Source organism: Muntiacus reevesi, chromosome 18 (assembly GCF_963930625.1).
Source record: "Muntiacus reevesi chromosome 18, mMunRee1.1, whole genome shotgun sequence".
Lineage (NCBI taxonomy): Eukaryota > Metazoa > Chordata > Mammalia > Artiodactyla > Cervidae > Muntiacus > Muntiacus reevesi.
In genome coordinates, this window is record NC_089266.1 from 8,297,770 (window position 1) to 8,320,385 (window position 22,616).

General features: G+C 47.1%; 1 protein-coding gene across 1 annotated transcript in view; it reads left to right on the top strand.

Moving 5' to 3' along the window:
* Window positions 1–9,683: 9,683 nt before the first annotated feature.
* The window catches only part of SEC14L1 (SEC14 like lipid binding 1), a 47,407-nt gene continuing 34,474 nt past the window's right edge, over window positions 9,684–22,616 (top strand). The window contains exons 1-2 of the mRNA XM_065908631.1: window positions 9,684–9,840; window positions 11,994–12,086. Coding sequence (XP_065764703.1) covers window positions 12,024–12,086 — 63 coding nt within the window. The 5' untranslated portion in view covers window positions 9,684–9,840; window positions 11,994–12,023. The remainder of the gene's footprint in view (window positions 9,841–11,993; window positions 12,087–22,616) is intronic.

Sequence of the window (22,616 nt, forward strand, 5' to 3'; positions counted from 1 at the left end):
TTAATCACAGGGTATTGAATGTAGTTCCCTGTGCTGTATAGTAGGACTTTATTGTTTATCCATTCTATATATAATAGTTTTCATCTGTTAACCCCAAACTTCCAATCTATCCCTTTCCCACCCCCTTGGTGACCACAAGCCTGTTCTCTATGTCTATGAGTCTGTTTCTATTTTGTAGATAAGTTCATTTGTGCCATTATTTTAGAATTTACATATGAGTGATATCATATGATATTTGTCTTTCTCTGTCTGACTTACTTCACTTAATAAGATAATCTCTAGGTCCATCCATGTGGCTGCAAATGGCATTATCTCATTCTTTTATATGGTTGAATAATATTTTATTTTATGGAGTAATTTATATATATATATATATATATATATACACACACACACAATGAATGGATTAAGAAGATGTGATCTTCTTAATCCATTCATGTCAGACTTCTTAAACATTTAAGGGCCTGGCCAAGATGAGTGAAATGGTCCTGAAGATGACTTGGATTCCAGCATTGAAAATCTGAGGGTGGGGATATGAGGAGCCACCTGTGGTTACCTCAGGTTTTCCTGCGTCTGTAACTCTCTCAGCACTGCTTACAGCAAGTCTGAACCAGCTGCAGAGACGTCATCGGTTCCTTTCAGGCTGCTGTACAGTAGCTAAACTGCTTAATGCAAGCGACACAGAAATTAAGACAGAGGGCTCAATGTCTCCTATCAGAGAATAAGCTTTGCTTTGTATCGAGACCCAAATTGACCTCAAAGTCTTTGCTGCTCGATGCATGAAAATAAGTAGTTGTAAAGAAAAAGACAGGGAAAAAAACTTTCCATTTTTTTCACCAAGTTAAGAGTATCTTTAATTTCATTCAGCATTGAACTTTACCAAGTTTTTTTTTTTTTTTTGCCTCCATTATGTCATGTTCTAGGCACTTGGGAGGTCGATGATTATAAATCTCAGAACAATGAGCGGATGGAAGAATAAATGGAACATTAAAAAGTCATACAGGTTACTCCCACTGGCTATTTAAAGAATTTATGAGTCAAGCCTATTTGACTGCTACAGAGGCCATATGGAAATACCTTAAGGCCAGATACATTCCTGGTTCATGGGCGCAGCAGAATGTCCTGGGATACACAGGTGCCTCTGTCCATCACGTGCTCCCACATGGCCAGTCGGACTATACCTGGGCATCCACATGCCTACATGCTTAGGGGTGATGGGCTTTTCACTAAGACACCTGGGCATTCAGGTTTTGATCCTGGTGAGCTGGAAGAAAGAGCAAAAACACAGAACTGGGGCTGAAGCAGAGAGAAGTTAATGCAAGGGAAATACTTCTGTGAGTTTTGGAGTCAGTGTTAGGGTCACAGTCTGCCCTGGAAGTTACTTACCATGTGTGTGCCTTGGTGTTCCTACCTGCAAAATGGGGTCTTATGAGGATGTGATGTTGCATATAAAGTGCCTAGCACAACAAAGGAAGCTGTTATTAAACAATAACTAAATTAAATACAGCACCATATTTAATTACCATAGCAGGTAAGAGGTACCGCCCCCTGGATCCAAAGATCCGAATTCTCTGTAGAGATGAATCCAACAACCCTTCTATTACTTCCATTCCCCTGGGTGTGGAATAAGCCTAGGTCGCCAGCATCACAGGGGTTCCTAGGAGGCTCCCCTGAACTGTCCAGAGGCTGGTCTGCAGAAAAGTCCTTTGTGTTGCCAAACAGGTCCCAGGAAGCAAGCTCCTTTGAAGATGAACATGGTGAGCCTCTGAGCAAGGCCCAGCCCACATAGAGGCTGCCCTGGAGGCCCAAGGACAGCAGGGTCTTTGTTCTCTGACTCTATCAGAGCCTGGGCCCTAAACTGGACAGTAGTTCTACCTTGTCCTTCCTTTGGCCTCACTTTCCTTAGAGGCCACAGCTGTTGGGGATCAGGCAAGAGCACGTGCCCTTGGGGTCCTGGTGCACTGCCCCCCACTCTGTGGGTTGCAAACACCTTCTTCTCACCTTTGGGCCGAAATGATGGTGGACGGGGAGCGAGCAGTAAGTGCCCCCATCCCTCCAAGGAGACTTCTGTTCCAGCCAACTGCAGAGGGTGGAATGGGGGTGCCCCCGAAAGATGTATCCAAGTCTCGACCCCAGGTAGCTGGGAGATGCCCGGATTTGGAGAAAGGGTCTTGGCAGATGCACTAGAAGGTCTGGAGGGGAGAGGCAATCGTCGTGGATTTTGTGGGGCCCTAGTAACCCAGACGATAAAGAATCTGCCTGTGGGAGACCCAGGTTTGATCCCTGAGTTGAGAAGATCCCCTGGAGGAGGGTATGGCAACCCACTCCAGAATTCTTACCTGGAGAATTCTATGGACAGAGGAGCCTGGAGGGCTACAGTCCATAGAGTCGCAGAGAGTCGGACATGACTGAGCAACTAACACTTTCAACACTTAAATCCAATGACTAGAGTCCTCAGAGAAAAAGGAGAGACAGGCTTGACATTCAGAGAAATACAGGGGAAAGGCAGATGCAGAGACGGGAAGACACAGATGCAGCCCTAAGTTATGGAATGCCTGGGTCCCTGAGAGGCTGGAAGAGGTAGGACTCAGCTGCCCCTGGAGCCTCAGGAGGGACACAACTCTAGCTGGACCTTGATTTTCCTCCAGAACTTCTGGCCTCCAGATCTGGGAGAAAATAACTTTCTATTGTTTTAAGCCCCCCACTCTGTGGCAGTTTGTTATGACAGCCCCAGAAAACCAACACACCAGTGCCAGGTGCTTCCTGAGTCCATGTGGTGAACCTGCTGTGTGAAGTTCAGAGGTGTCGCTTGTGTCCCTCGGGAGTACAGAATGAGGGCAAGCAGACTCCTGGTTTTGCATCGGGGTGGTTGCACCTTTCTGGGGAGCAGCAGAAGGCCAGCTGGTGTCCCGGAGGCAGCCAAGGGTCATGCCTTGGCAGGAGCACAGTGCCTGTCAGAGGTAACAGCAGGAACAGGGCTGGCAGGCATGTCCCTGTTAGCATCAGTGATGCATTCACACTTTGGCATTTGGTCCAGTGAGCTCTATGAGTCTGGAGGGCGGCAGGGACTGTTGCGTCCAGCCAAGCAAGATGATCATCTCTGCATGCATCCCCCGATCTCTTCAAGTCCGAGGTAATTTTAGCAAGTGGTTTCCCAAGAAAGACCCCTGCATTTTTCAGCATGTTTGTGTTTATGGCCATTCAAGAGAGGACTGTTCTTTTGAACAATACTCTTCATATTATTTTTCTATTTGGGGGAAACTGAAGATGGAGAAGTGTGTTAAAAAGTGTTAGTCACTTAGTCAGGTCTGATTCTTTGTGACCCCATGGACTGTAGCTCACCAGGCTCCTCTGTCCATGGAATTTCCCAAGTAGGAATACTGGAGTGGGTAGCCATTCCCTTCTCCAAGGGATCTTCCTGATCCAAGGGTCAAACCCAGGTCTCCTGCATTGCAGGCAGATTCTTTACTGCCTGAGCCATCAGGGAAGCCTGGGGAGGGACTTCTCTAAATAATATAGGATGATGCTGGTAAGCAACTACAGTTGTAGGTAGGAAAACAATAATCTGTGCCTAGAGAATATTCCAGAGGCAGAGCTGTGAAGGATGCCTGGCTGTGGGCAGCATTTGCAAACAGCCTAACCATTTCCAAAATGTTTTCACAAACATTTTCTTATCCAGGCTTAGCAACCCTGTGAGATGTAGTTTTCTGACACCAAATTGCATCAACTTCCAATTAAAAAAAAAAGTGTTTCTTTTTCCCCTTTAGAAAAGAAAAGTTAAGTTGTTTTGGGCTACTGAGATGGCACAGAGAATCTGCCACGGTGGGAAGTGATGGGAGATGGATTTTCTGCCAGTGTGAAATGAGCAGAAGGGTGATTCTCAGCAGGAGGTCACGGAATAACCTGGAGGCAAAGCTGTAAGATACCTGGCTGTGGGATATACCGCCGAATAAACACTCCCCCCACAGACAGGTGGTGCTAGTGGTAAAGAACCTGCCTGCCAATGCAGGAGACATATGAGGCCCCGGTTCCACTAGTGGGTCTCAAAGATTCCCTGGAGCAAGGCATGGTAATCCACTCCAGTATTCTTGCTGGAGAATCCCATGGACAGAGGAGCCTGACGGGCCACAGTCCATAGAGTCAAAAAGAGTTGGACATGACTGAAGCGACTTAGCAGGCAAGCACACACCACAGACAAGAAGCTGTCGGGAGACAGGAGATTTGGGGGTCTGAAGTGGCCCTGTGTATCATCCACCTCAAGGAGGAAGTGGGGAGTTCTGACAGTGGGTCCTGACAGCGCCTGTCTCTTCCCTGTGCGGTCCAGTCTCCACCCACAGAACTGAAGGTGGAAATACTCTCTTCCCTATTTAGCCCTGGGGAAAATGATTTACTAATCGGATTTGGGTGCTCTTCATCGTATTCTCACCGGGTCCCACTTTGTTCTGTGGCCTTTGGTCTGTCCCTTGTTAGCACACCTTTCTGCGAGGTGACCCCACTCCACCCCAGCTGACCCAAAGTGGAGAAGCCGGGGGCAAGTTGCTGACTTGCTAATCTAAGTCCCCATCTGGTCTATGAAAGCACCACACAGCTGCACCCGGGTAGGAGAAGCAAGGACAATATTTTTTAAAAGAAACAAACCCAAAAGAAGTCTGATTGGGGTGCCTATTTTTATTCCTCTGAGCCGGAAGCTAAAAGGCCTCAGGTCATCCTTTCTTGTCCTAAATCTCATCGGATGAGCACTAGGTTTTCCAGGGCACACAGCTAAGCAATTCTCTTAAGCTAGGCTGCTTCTCTAAGCTCCATGTCCTCCCTTGGTGACACAGGGGACAGCACAACAGGGGGAGGGGTTGAGAGCATCGCTCCCAAGGATGCATCAGCTCAGCGTAGCGGCTGGAGAGACATGTTTAACACTCTCAGAATAAAGGCTTAATTTAAGACTCATCACTTCAACCCAACCAGTATTTAATAGGGTTCTGGAAAATGGAAAGTGCAGAGGCAGAAGAACATAAGTGGATGTGATCCCCAGAACCAAGCAACTTATAAGTGGAGGGGAGAAGCAGACCCAGTTCTTTCACAAGCGCCTTTTTCCTTCCCCATCCCCCCGCGCCCCCCCCCCCCCCCCCCCCCGCACTGGCTGCCACGCACAGCATATTGGATCTTTGTTCCCCCACCAAGGATGAAACCCGAGACCTCTGAATTGGAAGTGTAAAGTCTTAACCACTGGACCACCAGGGAAGTTCCATCAGTGCCTTATAATGAAAGTGCCAGGTGCTCAGACACAGAGGAGAAGAGGCAAAAGGAAAAGCTTTAGGGAGGGGTTACAGGGCTTACTCGATGGACACGAGTTTGCGAGTTTGCATAAGCTCCAGGGCTTGGTGATGGACAGGGAAGGCTGGCATACTGCAGTGCATGGGGTCGAAAAGAGTTGGACACAAATGAGCGACTGAACTGAGCTGAACAGAGCTTACTTAACAGGCTGTCTTGTCACGTTTACTTGTCAGTCCCATGCAGTAGGCTGAGCCCCTTGAAGGAAAATCTGTTTTTATAGAAAGGATCTTCCCACACTCCTGTGCTAAATATGGTGTCTGAATAAATTACGGGGTTGCATAAATGTTTGCTGAGTTAAAGGAATGAATAAGTAAGCAGATAAAGGGGAGATGAAAGTAAAATCATTCTGAACAAAAGAAAGATTTACAGAAGATTTCAGATGGCAGGCTTTGAAGATGAAATCTATCTCTGTTGCCAGTGTTAGATTTTGAGCAAATGAGAGTCTGTGTGTGTGTGTGTGTGTGTGTGTGTGTGTGTTTGAAAAAGAAATTTGCCAGTAGCATGGAGAGTGTCTTGGAAGAGGGAAGACTTGGAGGAGGGAGAAGCCAATTAAGATATGGAGAGCTTTGCCTTTCCAGATTGAAATGAAATATTTTAGAAATATGTAAGACCGGATGATAGCTTTTGCAGATCCGTCTTTTTGGCTTGAAGTTTTCCCAGGTTGGGAATGATGCAATGATATTAGCTCAAAACCATGGGATGGCTGCCAGTGCTCAATGAAGAAACTATGCCTGTAGGGTAACCTATATTTTTTGTACTTTTCCAGGCCGGAAACTTTGCCAGATGGCCCACGTCAGGAGAAACTGTCAGGCGTTGCAAGGTTGCTTTTTACCCTTTTACTGCCAAATGAGAAAGTGATCTCTTCCAGAAGTGGGGGAGACCTGACATGTCCCAGGATCTGGCCAAAGTGGAAAGGGCATATGCCAAGGTGGGCAGGGCCACCAGAGAATCAGAACCCAGTGCTCTTGTTGTGGCTTAGTCACTAAGTCGTGTCCAGCTCTTTTGCGACCCCATGTACTGTAACCCACCAGACTCCTTTGTCCACGGATTTCCCAGGCAAGAATACTGAGTGGGTTGCCATGTCCTCCTTCAGGGAACCTTCCCGACCCAGGGATCAAACCTGCATCTCCTGCCTTGGCAGGAGGATTCTTTACCACTGAACCACCAGGGAAGCCTAAGTGCTCTCAGCACAGCCTAAATATCTCGCTGACCTTGAGATTTAGTAACGTTCAAAGGAGTCGTTCAGACTCACCTCCTGTTTATCTCACTGTTGCAGGCAAGAGGTTGGGCTCCGCAGGCTGAAATGTTAGCCAAGACGATCACTTGCCTCCCAGTGTCCTTTCCGCAATGACCCTTCCTTTAATCCATACCCCCAATCCTTTTAGGTGTCAGCAACTTCCTGATCTTTCCTTGAGATGACTCTTGATATAGTGCTAAGATGGATGGAGAAGATGTGGTCAGAGGGACCAGTAACCGTGCCCCCAGCTCAGGTTAGTCCTCTTGGGGAAGATGTAAAAGGCCAAAGGGTCTGTGTCCAGGTTGTGGATGCCACATCCTGTTGTCAGCCAGAGGTGACCACCAGGAATGGGAGTTTCAGACTCAGGCTCCTAGTGGGGACTCAGCTGAGCTACCCAAAGGAACCAGAGTGTCTTGCTGTGGATGCCAGAGCTCGGCCATCCTCTGTCTCCATTCCAAAGGCACCTGATAAATGGCCTATACAAAGGACCCATCAGGGCTTCCATCCACCAAGTAAGAGGGACACAGACGCTCCTCAAGCCAGGGACTCAGTCAAGGTGTTTCAGAGACTCTCATAATATGACCTTAGAGAGTCTGTCTGAGGAAGAGAGCCCGTGTGCACCGGAAGACAGGAGCAGCAGAATGGTCTTTGCTGGGGCACTGCTGCTGCGCCAGGCCTGTCCTTTGTTCTGCTTGTCACACACACACACACACACACACACACACACACATACACACACACACTACTGCACGCACACACACACTACTGCATACACACAGCCTACTTCCAAGGAAGCATCTTTCAAGGAAGAATGTTTGGTCTTCATCCTCTCCTTCTGCTTACCTCGGGTAGAGGATACATAATGGCGATGGGAAAGCAGCAAGACAGACGGAACCTATGTCCCTGATGATGAGACCAGAGGCCACCTGCATCCATATTCAGGTGGTCTTGGGGGAGTCGGCAGTTGACAGTGATTAGGGAGGTGTCATTCCCACCCTGGACTTTCCTGGACTTGATTCATGTGCCAGGGACACAGACTTCTATCTTGTCAAGGCACTTTTCCTTTGGACTTTTGGTCACTGGCAGCCAAACCTGATCCCGATATACTTTTCCAGGGCTCACCTTTACGCCTCACCCAGCGTCTGACACATAATAAGAACACACTCCATGCACGTGTGTTAAAAGGACTGGATCTTTCTGCTCAACTCTGCAGCATGGTGTTCAGTGCTGTTTCTTATAGATTTTGGATATCTGCCCAATGGAACTGATTTTAAAACAATCAAACACACCATACCTTATGCATCTAGAGGAGTGTTACTCCCTTCCCAAGTCTCTTCATCTTGGGAATCTGTTCATGTATCTTGATAATACTGCTTAAGGATACTGTTCATATACCTTTTTTTTTTTTAAACTGCATTCTGTCACTATATGTGCACAAGGTTTCACTGGAGACTTATCCCTGGTTTTGGTGTTGGGATTGTGTGACCCAGAACTGGACACTGAGCCCTCTGGATCAAAAGACTGGTTCAGGAACGGGCATGTGATCTAGGTCAGGCCTGTGGGATCTTGCCTGACCAGGGATTGAACCTGTGTCCCCTACTTTAGCAGGTGGATTGTTAACCACTGGGCCACCAGGGAAGTTCACGTGAGGATTTCTACAATTTGGATTTTTCAAGAAAGTAATTTTATGTGTGAAAAAAATTTTCATTGAAGTATAACATACATACAAAGCACACAAATTATAAGTGTATGGCTTAGTAAATTCCTCAGTCTCTTTTGATCTATAGTGTGGCCTTTATCCTATTTTTTTCCATTGTACTTTGATAAACAATATATTTGTCCTGCAGCATTCCCCATGATGAATGCTTGGCTGATAATTTCCCCCTTGGTATCATTTAACATGTTGCTCTGTTCTCTATTTCCTGTAAATTGGTGGTTGCATCTAGAGCCTTATCAGATGACGTCAATTCTGGGGTGAGACCATTTCATAAGTGCTATTGTTTACTGGGTTGTCTCTTTCTCCCAGCACCTTTTGAAGGTGGATGTGATTTTTACAAACAGGCAAAAGCCAGTTCCTAGATGAGTCTAGTAAGCAGGGTAGGTGATCATGTTGGAAAATGATGGTTTGAGTTGAAAAACAAGGTGTGATCAAGTAATGAATGATTTTCTTGTGTGACTGGTAAACTGGCCCAGGGAAGGGAATTCTAAAACAGTTCCAAAAATGTGCTCTGCCCTGGAAGCGTCAAATGCACAGCCACCCAGGGTGACTAATGGGAAGGGAACAACAGTGACATTGATGGAGAAACTGTATGTTGGCTCTAAAACCAGCCTTGTTGTGTGGGTGGACTTGCGTGCTGGCCCTCTCCAGTCACTAGCTCTTCTTAAGAACCCCCGGAGGTCTCAGTGTGTATCACACTTGTGCTTCGAAGTTGGAGCTCTCGCTGAAACGCCAGATCCACTTGGCTTAGTTCCATCGCACAGCCTGGACATGTTGACAAGATGCTGCCTGGTCCAACCCAGCCCCTCCCCAGCCCCGGTGTTTGCCTCATCTGCATTACTCGGCGAGAATGTGGTCCGGGCGCTGCAGAAGTCAACAAAAAACGAGGAAGCTCGGAGAGCCTCCAGCGCCGCTCAGACCAAGGGCAGGGCCTCCGGGTAGGAGGCCTAGCCAGGGCCATGGGCGCCGGCAAAGCCGGAAGGCCCCAGCTGTTCTGATGCCTCGCAGACTTCCCAGTTTCAAGTCAGCGGAACTCCCCCGGGTGCCGGCTCATCGCCGGCTTTTTTTTTTTTTTGTCTCGGCCACCTCCGCTGGGCTACTCGCGGGCCCCGCCCCCTACCCGAGACACGCCCCCTGACGCAACCCTGGGCGGGGCCAGGCGCCTGTGGCCCGCAGCTCTTCTGGGCGGACGCCGGCTCCGAGCTCCGCCCACGTCCGCCCGGCCCGGAGTCGGCGCCTGCGCAGTTCGGCTGAGTCTCGTTGTCAGCCCTTCCCCCCTCCCTAGCAACCGTCCTCGCGCCCGCCTCCCCCCTCGGCCGCCTTCGCGCACGCGCTCCCCTTCCGGCCTCCTGGCCCCGCCCTCCCCGTCACCCGTAACAACCACTCGAACCTCGCCGGGCCCCTCCCGCTCCCGCCCCCGCTGCCTCTCCGGCCCACTCCCCGGAACCGGCGGCGGAGCTGCTGCCGGCCGGCAGTGGAACGGCGACGGCGCCACGGAGCCGCCGTCATGAGCGCCCTCGGCCGCCCCGCGTCCCCGGCCCGGCTTTTCTGACGAGAGGTAGGCGCGCGTCTCCGCGGCGGGCTCCGAGCGCGCCCCCCGGCCCGGCCCCTGCGGGCTGCGCAGGGCTCTCGCGGCCGCCTCTCCGCCTAGCCCACCCTTCCCCGGCCCCTCGGCTCCGCTCGGCTCGCCTCAGCTCCGCGGCCCGGGTCGGGAGTGGGCCTTCCTCTTGCCCCGTCTCCCCCCGCCACGTGAGGCTCCTACCGTATTGGGTCGCCCCCTCCCCGCCCCCATCACCCCCGATCTTCCCACCCCGGAGACCCTCCCTTTCCTGGGGGAAACGGAGTTTGGGTTCCCAGCCGGCCCCCCTGGTGCATCTCCCTGGCTCTCCCAGGGATTGGGGGCCCGAGAAACCGCCGCGCCGGGACCCCCCTCTCCCCCCCCCCGCCCCGCCAGATGGAGCTGAGGGCCGGGCCGCCCCTCCAGCCTGCTTGGGGTGTACTCGTTGAGTCCGGCCATTGGCTAATTTTAAAGCACCGATGTCATGCAATAGAGGGCTGCCCTGGTCCACGGTGCCGCTTGGCCGTTGTAACTCCAGATTCCCACGTAGGACGTTCGTTTGGACCAGAGCATCCGAAGCTGGGAACTGGCAGGAGTTCAGAAGCTCGGGAATTACCAGGTTCTTGAGCGTAGTCGCTTCGGGTTCTGCCAGGCAGTGGAATCCCGAAGAGGTGTTACGGAGTCTTAACCGCGCATTCCTCTTTTTTATTTTTTTAAACATTGTCTCCCCATCCCTACAACCCCTTTACATACCCAGTAAGTATCCTCTCCTTCTGTGGGAGATATCCTAAAATTAAATTTTTCTAGTTAAAAATTTAAAAGGTTGTCGAATTCCTGCTGTGCACCAGCATTATCAGGTTGGCAAAACTAAACAGAGCTCGATCCCAGCGCACCAGGACCTACCAGTCCCAGAATCAAGATTAATGACGGCATTCCAGTTGATTGTGGTGGATTCAGGAGTTTTGACTCTGAGTCTCCTGATTTTAGAGCTGGAAGTCTTACAGTGTTGGATCTGAGTCCCGGCAAAGTCAAATGACTTGCTTGAGGTCGCCCCGAGTTACTCTAGCATAGTTTTTCACACTGCCAGATATAGCTGTTTGCTGCCAGAACCTGGTCTTTCTGAGAGGTATGCGAAACATACCAGAGGAAGTTTCAGATCTGTTTAAATGTAATTAATATGGGTAGGAATCTTATGAAATAAAATATACCTTTGTAATTTTTTCTTTTGTTACAGCTAAACTTTGGGCTCCTTGAGGATATTCCGTTTTGTACTTTTGAATATTCTCTCATTGTACTCAGCATAAAATAACTTTCTTAATGATTATCCTCAGCAGGACAGGTAGGCTCTTTGGATTTATTTTTCTTCCTCCCTTTTAAATAGGGAAGTGAAGTCCCTATAGAGGGCTCCAAATAAAAGTGTGTTTTTCAGAAAAATCCAGTTTAGGCTGAGGCCAGCCTCTGAATGTGCCCCTGGCAGAAGGATTCTTGACGGATGAAGTGGGCTTGAACACTTAGTTGATTGCGTCCTGGTATTACAGCTCTTTGAGGCTGAAAAAGTCAATGGAGCCTCTAGCCAGAGGGCTTAAGAGTGTCTGCCATTTGAAGACTGGTCCCTGAAGTTGTTGTAGCCTGTGCAGTTAGAAAATGGAGATTGACAAGTTTCCTTTGAAAATAGCTTTTGAGGAGTATCCCATAATTTAAGAAACAGTAGTATTTTTTTTTTTTCCACTTGTATTTTTGTGTGTCCTGGGCTTAATATCTTGAAGTGTTACCATTTTTTTTTGGCTTCTCATGGAAGTTGAAGAGAAAATGATTCAAGAACTAATTGTATGGGTTATTAGAATAATTGAATCATGGCATTTCACTTGCTGGAAAGGACCCAGGGCAGCCCCGGGAGAAGCGGTGAGCCTGGTAAGGTAATTGAGTCCTCCAGCCCTCAGACCAGCGCTCCTTCCCTGTCTCCACTTGGACTTTATTCACCTTTTCTTCCTGCCTTCCTGTCTTCCCTTGCCCTTGTATAATTAAGCATCATCTTTTGACTTGTGTGTGCATGGAATTGTGACCTATTGAGGTTCTTTAGACTGTAGTATGTTGTGTAAATGCAAATTTTTCCCATATCATGGTTATTTATCACAAATGTTTGTGTTTTGCAGGTGTGAAAGGATTGCTGTTTTATTGCAATCATGGTGCAAAAATACCAGTCACCAGTGAGGGTGTATAAACACCCCTTTGAACTAATTATGGCTGTAAGTACTTTTCAGTTTACTCTGGCTTCTTATCTTCTTAGGTGTCCAAATTTGACTATCTGTTGCTCCGCTTTTACATATTCTGTTTTTATGCTTATGAACTTTAACAAGTTTGTGAAATTGTTTTTAAACTATAAGTCTCTGAAAATCAAAATCTGCATTTTTTTAAAAAAATTTATCTCAGGGTTATGTGTGAATTTCAGTCAATTCTCCTTTTGAAAATACAGAAGTGGGATTGTGACTAAATAATTCTTCCTCTGGATTTTGCTCTTTTTTTGTTTAAGTGGAAAAGGGATGTGAAGAGTGGTATTTTTCTTCTGCTGCTCATTTAGATTGAGGGTGAATTCAGTATATGAAGCTGAGCACTGAAGGATGGACCTTAATTTACAGGATTCTAAGGACTGTGCTGAAATGAGCTTCCTCCGCTAATATTAGATTCTTGAGTCATATTAGAATTCTACAAATGGGGTAATTAAAAGTCTTAATTTTCTTTGTTTTTAACCTAAAGAGATTGGCTCGAAATAATCATTTCATTAGAGGCCAAAGAAAAACCACCCCAGACAAACTTTTTCCAATCTCTTTTAGATTACTGTAAGGTATTCTTTCCCTTGGCTTCAGCTCATGTCCTTTTTCAGCTGGTCAGAACTCTGGATCCAGTTTGACTTTATGGCGTTTCTTACTGCGTTCTTTCAGTTTCTAAGTGAACAATTCTTTTCGCTAAGAGTCAGACATGACTTAGCAGCTGAACAGCAACAAATCCTTTCCCTTCCCTGTCTCTTTTGTGTTACCGTTAAGGTGTGATATATGACTGGAGGATGCCTTGGTCATGAAATACACCCTGATGAAAGTGCCAGTCTGAACCAGAACCTTTCAGCCCAATGAGAGACCCTCAGCTCCTCCTGGTCCCGTGTAGTCAGCCCCTGTTTTGACTCTGACTGGAGATGAATTTCTGTGTCTGTTCTGTGTACAAAAACTCAAGTGTTTTTGCATCTGGCTGGCTGCTCAACATCATTTGTGAGATTTATCCAGATCAATTTAGTTTTGGAAAATAAAACTCAAGTCCTTCTCAAGGGAACAATTTAGATTTAGGGCACCTGTTTCTTAAATTGAGGTGTAATTTACAGACAGTGAAATGATCACGTTAGGTTTACAGTTTGATCAGTGTTGACAGAGAGTGACATGGATCTCTGTCAAGATGCAGAACCATTCCCTCCTTTACCTCAGAAGGTTCCCTGGTGCCCCTTCTCTGTCAGGTGTGAGATTTGTGTGTTGGGGGGGGTAATTTTTACTTCTGTATTTTCCTTCAGTTCTAGGACTGTTCACTGTTTTATGTTCATGGCTTACCGGGAAGGCTTGCTTCCTGTTTGCTGGGTCGGTCCTTTGGTCATAAAGAGCAGAGATCCACTGTGGCCTGAGGGGAGGTGATATTGTTGGAACACACACTGTGTGTGATGGGATCGTGCAGAAATCCAGGAATGTGAGCTTGCACGGGCTGAGCTCCAGGAACCTGGCTTGAGGAGGGGGGGTTGTTCCCAGCAGCGGTTGTCCCCGGAACTTCACCCTTCACCCCGGGACTCTGCCTTCACCACTGGCTGCTTCACACTCTCCTACCTTCCCCTCTCCTGTGGTTTCAGCTCACATGCTTTTTCAGCTGGTCAGAACTCTGGCCCCAGTTTGACTTTGTGGCATTTCTTGTTGCCTTCTTTCAGTTTCTAAGTGAACAGTTCTTTTCGCATTTCCTAGTTCAGATGCTAGAGATACTTGATCTGGTCCTCCCCGCCGCCCACTCCGGTCCCAGGATGCTGGCTGGTCTGTGGATTCCTGTGGGGCTTGGTTCCCTGTCCCTTCCTGGTTGGCAGGGGCTGGTGGTGCTAGGAGATTAGTGTGGGGCAGTGGAGGACAGTGAGCCTGGGAGATGCCCCAGGGTGGAGGGGACAGGTGTGGGACTGGTGCCTTATGTTTTCTGTTTTGTTAAGGACGATTTTTAAATGTTGCTGCAACCCTGATCATATGAGGCAAAAGCTGGTCTCTTAGGCAAACACTTGATAATAAAGAGGTATTTTGCTTGCCTAATGTTCAGCTTCCTTATTTTCCTTTCTTTACGGTTTTCAAAATGCTATAGTTTGCCTTGTCACATTTATGCAGGGATTTACAGAAGAATTTGAAATTAAACTTCTCAGCCACCCCTCAATCTTTTAAAATTAACTGGACTTTCACTCACTTCTGTTTTAAGCAGTAGTAAAATTTTTTGACTTGGAGGAAATTATTTTTTAACCTGAAAATGAAATATATTACCCTTTTCCTTCCAGAGTTAGGTAGAAACTAGAATGTAAAGTCTAGTGATTTTTGTGGTGTTCCTTAAGCTTTTCTCACTGTAATTGTACGACATAAAATCCTCAGTATTTTCCTTGCTTTATTTTTCTCTTATTGAGTAAAAACAGAAGTACAAAAGAGTTACTCTAAAATATTCTTTTCAGTTTATTCAGAGTGAGCAGAGGCATTCAGTTAATGCAAGAACAGAACTATAATTTGAACAGAAATATTTTTGAGACCCTCCAAAAGTGACTGTGCTTCAGTAGTCACAGAAGTGACAGTGATAGGAGTGTTCGTCAGGTGGTCAGTTTGTGGTATTCACAGGTGGATCCAAGTCCTGATTTACAGGGTCCTGTGACGACCGTGGAAGGAAATGCCGTTCCGTCCACTTAAAGCCTCTGTTTGTCTTAACCAAGAGTTTTGCTGTAATTTAGAATTGCCAGAATAGGAGGTGGGAAGTGCCTTGCCAGTAGTAGGTACATGGTAGGTATCAAGTAAGTTAGTTATTTTGATTGATTTAATGACAATCTACCATTTGTTTTGGGGTCAGTATACTTCGTAGAATTAAAAATTCGTCTCGAGTGTTAATGGTAAACACAAAACTGAAGTGAAAGTGTTTCAGCAGGCATTTGTGGCATCCGAGGGGCATTCTATTGTCAGATGTAAGCCCAGAAACAATGGTTGACGCTTTGGTGAGTTGAGAAGCCCCCTGGCTGAGTCCCCTTTGAGGGTGAGGAGTCTGAGGCTCTGGGAAGAGAGAGCTTGCACAGGTAGTTGGGGTAGAGTTTGGTGTTCTTTTTATTAGAATGTGTATCCTGGAATGTTTGTGGAGGGTTCTTGTCCTTGAAGAGTGACCTTTCCAGGCTCAACCAGAAATGTTTCTCAGGGCTGCTTTGCCCAACCTTAATCCGTGAAGGGCATTCCAGTTGCTTGTGCCCTCCGGTATATCTGTGGTCTCCCCGGCCTAGTGAGGTGACCGCCGAGAATGGACTTGGGTGGCAGGTGTGGTTCTGAGATGTTTGGATTTGAGTGTTTCATTTGTAAAGTTCTAAGATAAAACACTGATCTCAGAGCGTAAACATTTTCAGGTCCAGCTTCCTTCCTTCTGGTATTCATGGTGTTTCACAAATGATACAGAGGAGAGTGAGTCCTTGGAGCAGTGTTCAGTGTGGGGTGTAAAGTGGGGGTCAGGGTGCAGGCAAGACTGAGGGAGAGGAGGAACCGGGAGCCATGCCTCTGTGGTCACGGCGGCAGGGAGGCAAGGACCCGGTCTCTGATGCTTTTCTCGCCGGGACAGCTGCCCCTGGACTGCTGGAGCACGTGGTGGCAGAGGGCCCGCTGCTAATCTTGTGCAGCCCCGTTTTATTTCTTTCTTTCTTTGGCTGCCCTGGGTCTTCCTTGCAGCATGCAGGATCTTTAGTTGTGGCATTGTGAACTCTTAGTTGCAGCATGTGGGATCCCATTCCTTGACCAGGGATCAAACCCCAGGCCTCCTCCGTTGGGAGCGCAGAATCTCAGCTACTGGACCACCAGGGAAGTCCCAAGCCCTGTTTATCCGTGGGCTTCCTGTCACCTGACAGATCTGCTCACGTCCACTCCTCGAGTTCGCTGTCCTGTCCATCCTGTCGTGCGCTCCCAGACCCCATTGCTCATCTGGATCCCTAGCCGACGCATCTTTTAGATGGTGCCCTCGAGTCACAGCTCTGTGCCTTCCTCTCCTGAGCACCGCCTTCGGTCCAGCCTTCGGAGGGACTGCCAGAGTTGTCCTTTTTTCACTCACGCATTCATCTCTTTGGGCCGTCCTGCGTCCTCTTGCCAGACACAGTTTCCCCCTGTCAGCCCTCTCGTGAAGTGATTGCTCTTATATCAGTCACATCTGTTCTAAACTGCTTTGCATTTTCTCCAAGGCCCTTCATATCCTACTTTCCCTGTTGAAGCTTATTTCATAATTATACCAGCGTGACTTCCCAGCCTGAATGTTTCCATCTATTCTGTGCTGTCCCTGTTTGCCACTGTGTCTTTTCCGGCCCCCCACCCGCTTCCTTTCAACACTTCCTTCCTTGCCTTAGATATTCACCCCATCTAATCTTGATCTTAACTGGCCCACCCCTTTCCCTGATGGCAGCTGAAAAGCCCTTCGTGTTTCTCTCCCTCTCCTCTCACTCCTCCTTCACGGTGCAGTCAGGGGTAGGTAGGTAGTTTCTTTTGTTCTCCAAGGTGCCCGAGTATTGCTCTGTAACTATTGTGTATGTTCCTCAAGGGCAGAGACTCTGGTTTTTCCCTTGTTCCCTCGGGTGTTGGCACCAGGCGCACGTGGGCACTCAGACATGTTTGATCGGCTGGTGTCCGTTTGTTCACTTGAGCTTTCCGTGTGAGGACTTGGGAGGTAGGTCTGATGGTTGAAGTTCAGATCTGTGATCTGTCTTCAGACAAGGGCTATGTTTTCCCCATGGAAGAGAAGTAGCATGCTGTGAGCCTTCAGTTAACCAATGCCTCCTGGAAGAGCAAAGCCCTTTTGTGATGAAGTTGGCTTTTGTGTTTTTTTTAAACACCTTCATAAATTATGCAGAACCCATTTGACAAATTTTGTGGTAGTTTAAGCAGTATGCTTTTACAGGTTGAGTAACCAAAAAGCCCTCTTTTTGAGCGTGCACTTGCTGATGGAGTGGCTCCCACAGCAGCGTTTGCTTCTGTTCCTCTCATTCTCTCGCTTTCCTTTGGTTTGATTTGTTCTCTGGTTTGTCCCTTCCTTTCCTCTCTCCTCAGCTGTTTCATGTCTTCCCGCCGAGACTAGGGGATGAAAGGAGAAGATATGCTGTGATGCTGGCTGCAGGGTTGGGCTCTGCCACAGACTCGCTCTGTAACCTCGTGGCTAGCTGGTCACTTGTGTAGACTGTTGGGAGGTCTGGAGACCTGCCAGTGGGAGAGGCAGGGCGTGGAAACATCCATGGCCTCCCCCTTCCCTTTCTGAAAGCCCCTGTCCCACGCCCAAATGCAAGGTGAAATGAATCAGCAGAGTCGTTTGTTGACGTGTGAACTATGAGTGTGTGTCTCTTTAAAATAGACCTTTGTATTTATATGTAAACTTTACTGCATCCATTCAGTTTATGCATCAGGACACTTGGGGAGACGTGGGGGACCGTGGGGAGTGCTTGTGTATCGCAGCGCTGTCTAAGGAGGGCTGTACACCAAATGCAGTCCAGTCCGCTCTTTCTGGGGTGAGGGCAAGGTGTGCGGAAATCTGAGCGGTAGAGCCCACCCCCGTGCAGCCGTTTCCAGGCTGTTCCTCTTCCTGCTGGAGCCCATCTGGCTTTGTCCTCTTGCTCCGAGGCAGGTGGCTGCCCCCTGAAGCCCCCTTCTTGTGCCCATCCACCCCTCCTCCTTGCCCAAAGATACCCGGCGCCCCCATCCCCTCTTTCCTGATTTTGTTTTCTTCTACTGATCTGAGTCCCGTGCATATTTGGTTTGTACCTTTACTTTAGTTATGAAATACTTTCATTCCATCTTTTGTTTTTCTTTTCGAAGCACATTCTCTGCCTCTCATCCTAGATTTTATCCCTGAGCCTTTTTATGCTTTCCAAGTTTCTGACAATTAGGTGTGTTGTTGAAATACATCTTTTTCATTAATGGAGGTATTGTTACATCTTCAGTCAGCCTAGTATGCAATAGAATTTACTTTTACTCGAAGGAATAAGCAGTCTGCATTTGGGGGTCACCAGCTTAAAAAATTCTGTTCAGTCTCGGAGTGGGGAGAAACAGACCAGTTTCTCTGTTGATGGATTAAGGGTCCTGGTCAGTTTATTAATAGTGAGGGAGATTGTACTCTTTCATTTATCAAGTTTTTGAATGTCGTAGTGTAAATTCTGTTCCATTTACTAAAACCTGGAATGTGGTCAAATTTACTTAGCTTTGACAATCAGCAACCATAGTGTGCTTCCATCACACACTATTTTGTACAGAACCAGGCTTTTTCTCTTCTCCTAAACCCACTCTCCCAACACATTATGCCTCCTGATTTTCTTTTAATGTGCTAGGGTTAAGACAGCTGTGGTTCAGTAGGGGATATTTCAAGAAGAAATAAAGCAGGATCTGATTCAGCTCCTTGCCTTCTTGATTTACCTGTTTTTGTTAAGAAAGAAAAGGGTAAACCTTGTATTATAGAAACTTCAAGTATGCAGAAGTAGAAAAGAAGGTTTGATAAATACCTGCTTGCCCATGGCGTAGCTCCGAAAGCATCAACATTTTGCCAGTTTGTTTCATTTATTCTTTCCGCTTTCCTCCTGCTGGTGTATATAAAAAGCAGATTTCAGGCATCTTGTTAATTCGTCCTGAAACATAGCTTGCACTGTAAAGACTAAAAATAATATTTAGCTGCATCAAGTCTCTCATTGTGGCGCTTGGGCTTCTCTCTAGTTGTGGTGCGCTGTGGGATCTTGGTTCCCCATTCAGGGATTGAACCCACGTCCCCTACACTGGACCACCAGGGAAGTCCCAGGACCTTTTTCTTTTCAAAAGGTGGCACCCGAGAAGAGTACTAATAATTCCTTGACATCACCCAGTGCCAAATCCATGTTTAGACTTTCTCTGCTAACACAGTGTTGGTTTTTTTTTTAACCTTGTTTGGATCCTCCTTCAGATGAACCTTAGTGTTCAGTTATTATGTTTCTTCAGCCTCCTCTGTTCCCTCACATCCTCCTCTCCCTCTGTTTCCTTTTGTGTCATCGCTTTGTTTCAGAAACTGGGTCATTTGTCCTTTTCAATTACCTTAACATTTTGCTGATTTAATTGTTCATTACAGCCAGTTGGCACGGGAGGAGTCACAGACCTCAAGTCAGTCAGTTCAGCTACTTTTTAGCAGCTTTGTCTAAACATTTGCTGATACTGCTGATAGATATTGAAGCCAGTGATTATCCTTTGTAATTTTGAGTCGCAAATAGGATGCAAAGCATTTTTTCTCAAATTAAACTGGGTCTTCCCAAACCCACTTCATTGATCCTACTGTCTGCAGAGAGCAGTTGAAGGGAGTTAATTTATTGGCAGATCTGACTAAGAGGCTCCCTATGTAATGTCTGTGGTAAGCACTTGGGGACCACCGAGGTGCAAGGAGGGGTCCCAGGCACCCTGGCCTGTCCTTTGTTCGTGGTTTTTGCTTTACAGCCCTGGATGGGGATGTCAGTCTGGTTTGGAAAGCACCCAGAGAGATTCGCTGAAGAGAGAATTTTTGATAGGCAGGTGTGATCATTGATCTTTCTTGATTTTTAATCTGTATGAGTGAAAACAGTTTTATATACTTCTAGTGGGATAATTTAACATGTTGCAACAGAAGGCATGTATTGCATTAACAATTCCCTTGAAAGGTACAGTTGATCTTGAGAGTACTGGCCTTGTTTTGTTGTTTTAAAGAAAAGTCTTTGTATGTAGATTTATGTAATTATCACCCTGTAAGATAATTGCTGTATATATCATGATGTGTGCTGAATCCTTTTTCCATTCAGAAATCTGCCATGTGTATTTCATAGCTCACTCCTACACAATTTGCACTAGAATATTCCTAGTGCACTGTGCACGCATAGTGCGAGTCTGAGGGCTTGATAAGCGTCTGGTTCCTAAATGTCTCGCGTGTTTGACTCGATGACTGGCGGTGGTTCTCTTCCTCCTGGGTCTCTGGCCCTCCCTCTGGTCACCCTTGCTTTTTTTCTTACTCCGCTCACCTCCTTGCTGCCTTAGGTACAGATGGGCTCTCCCTCTAATGATAACTTGTTTCGCTATTTCAAGCCCTCCTAGGTATTCAGCTAGTTTTGTGTTTTCTGAACATCACAGTTTTAACTTGTGGTTAATGCTGTATTATGAAAATCCAGCTCTCTCACCCAACATCCCTTCCTGGCCAGCCTCATCTAAACCCGTGGCTTCAACTGTCAGTTTATAAACCAAAGCTCTCTGGGCTCACCTTTAACCTACACACAGGCGCTTCCAGGCGTCTAGCCAGCTCCGTGCTTGGAGAGCCCAACCTGGCCACTCCAAGGCAGACTTAGTAGGTCTGAACAGTACCTACCCTTCCTCATGCCCACACAGAGAGTACACCCAGCAGAACACACGCACACACGCTAAAAACAAGAAAACTCCTCTGAAAAGCTCTGCCTTTCGTCTGCACTGCTGCTGCTGAGGAGTGCCACGCCATGTGCCGACTCTCAGACCCGGAGCCCGGGCACCCCTGAAAGCGCCCACCCCTCCAGCCCCCGTGATGGCCGGACCCTTGCCCGTCGAGGGTGTCTGTTGACTTGGGTCTGAATTGGCGCCTCTGACGGTGTGGGCCCGGCCTCTGTCACAGCTTCGTTCACGTCCTCTGGGCTCTGCATCCCAGCCCTGTCTGCCCCACTCACTTTTTTCCAGGGTTGCTGCCACGGAGTCTCCCAGTTGGATGTCTGACCGCATTGCTTTAAAATTCTCAAGTGGCTGCTCCCCACCTTCAAGATGAATTCAGATCCTTAGCTCCGTCCTGGCTTCTAAGCCGCCTCTTAGCCTTGTCTCCACAGGTGAGGCCCCCACGTGTTCCCCGGTCACATCTCTGGGGTCACTGGCCGTTCCCCAAGTGTGCGTCTGTTGCTGGCTTCGTGCTGGAGGGCCTTTCTCCATCCTTCCCTCACCGGTCAGATCAGTTCTCGGAGGAGTTCCCGCCCTGTGCCCTGTTGTCCACCTGTCACCTGGCTGGTCCCTGCAGCTTGTCACCTCTCCTTTCACACAAGCATCTTCAGGGTGGGAACCAGAACGTTGTGCTTTTTCTCCCGAGCCTACAGAGAAGCCTCAGAAATGGATTTGTCTGAAGAATAAGCGAGTCCTGAGATGCACACTCTCGCTTCTGCCATTATTTCTGCCTTTGGCAGTGAAAATTTTAACAGAAGGTCACATTGGAACATACTCTTTTGGTTGAATTTACTACTTATACTGTGTTTTGAAGGAATCTGATGCAGATTGGTTTTTGAGTAAAAGAGAGTTTATGTTCAGTGAACTGAAGCTTATAATTACTATAGTTGTCTGAAAAACGTGTCCTGGTTTATGTATTACTTAGAGTTTGAGTGGCTTTTTTCCCATAGTGATGAATTTGTTCAGCCACTAAGTCATGTCTGACTCTTTGTGATCAAAAAACTTCCTTTCTGTGGTTCTCCTACAGAACGTAAAATTCATTAAAAAATTCTTGACTCTGATAGAATGGTATTCTAATTTTCTTTTTGCCATCTCTACAGGTTTAAACCTGAGCGGTTGATGATTACATGACCCTTTTTCTTAATGAATAAGTTACTCTGTAACATTAGGTAATTCTAATCATAAAATGTGTTTCTTTTCCTAGCTTAGTGCCTAAATATGTCTTAAAAACCAAGTTCAGAACTAAAAGCTGCAAGGTATATATTTTAAGAAGTAAATTAATTTAAGAGACAGTTGTATTGCAGTATTTATGCTATTAATATTTAGAAAGCTCGTCCCCAAACACATCCTATCTTTATTTCATTTAACGCAGAGTTGGTTTGGGATGCACATTGTGACGGTTTGAAATTCTCATTCTTGGCTGCGTCAGGATTTCCGGGGCAGGCCCAGCAGTCGGGTTTCAGAAGCCCTGGTTCTGATGCCTGCGCAGGTTGGAGGACCACTGGTTCAGATGTCCTTAATTTGATTTGTACCAAATGGAGTAGGAAGAAAGAAAATTGCTTTCAGTTATAACTTTTTCTTACTTGAAAATCTTCAAAAGGATAGATTCTTTTAACAGGTTATATAATAGAGACTCTTTGTAAATTATACTTTCTTTAGAAGGATTTAGCGTGTACTAAAAGGAGGCTGTTTGCTTTATGTGCTTCTCCAGAATGTTCTTTGTGCGTTTAGTTAGTGATACCAAAGCTATGTTGACAAGCATATGCTTGTCTTAACTGAACTATTTGTGTGGCTTTATTTGCTAATTTTCAGGTGGAGTATAAAAAAAGATTTATACTCTTTTTTTCACATGGTAAAATATACAAAAGGTTTACCATTTTAACTATTTCAAAGTGTACAATCTGACTTCCCTGATAGCTCAGTTGGTAAAGAATCCGCTCGCAATGCAGGAGACCCCACTTCGATTCCTGTGTCAGGAAGATCCACTGGAGAAGGGATAGGCTACCCACTCCAGTATTCTTGGGCTTCCCTTTGTGACTCAGCTGGTGAAGAATCCGCCTGCAGTGCGGGAGACCT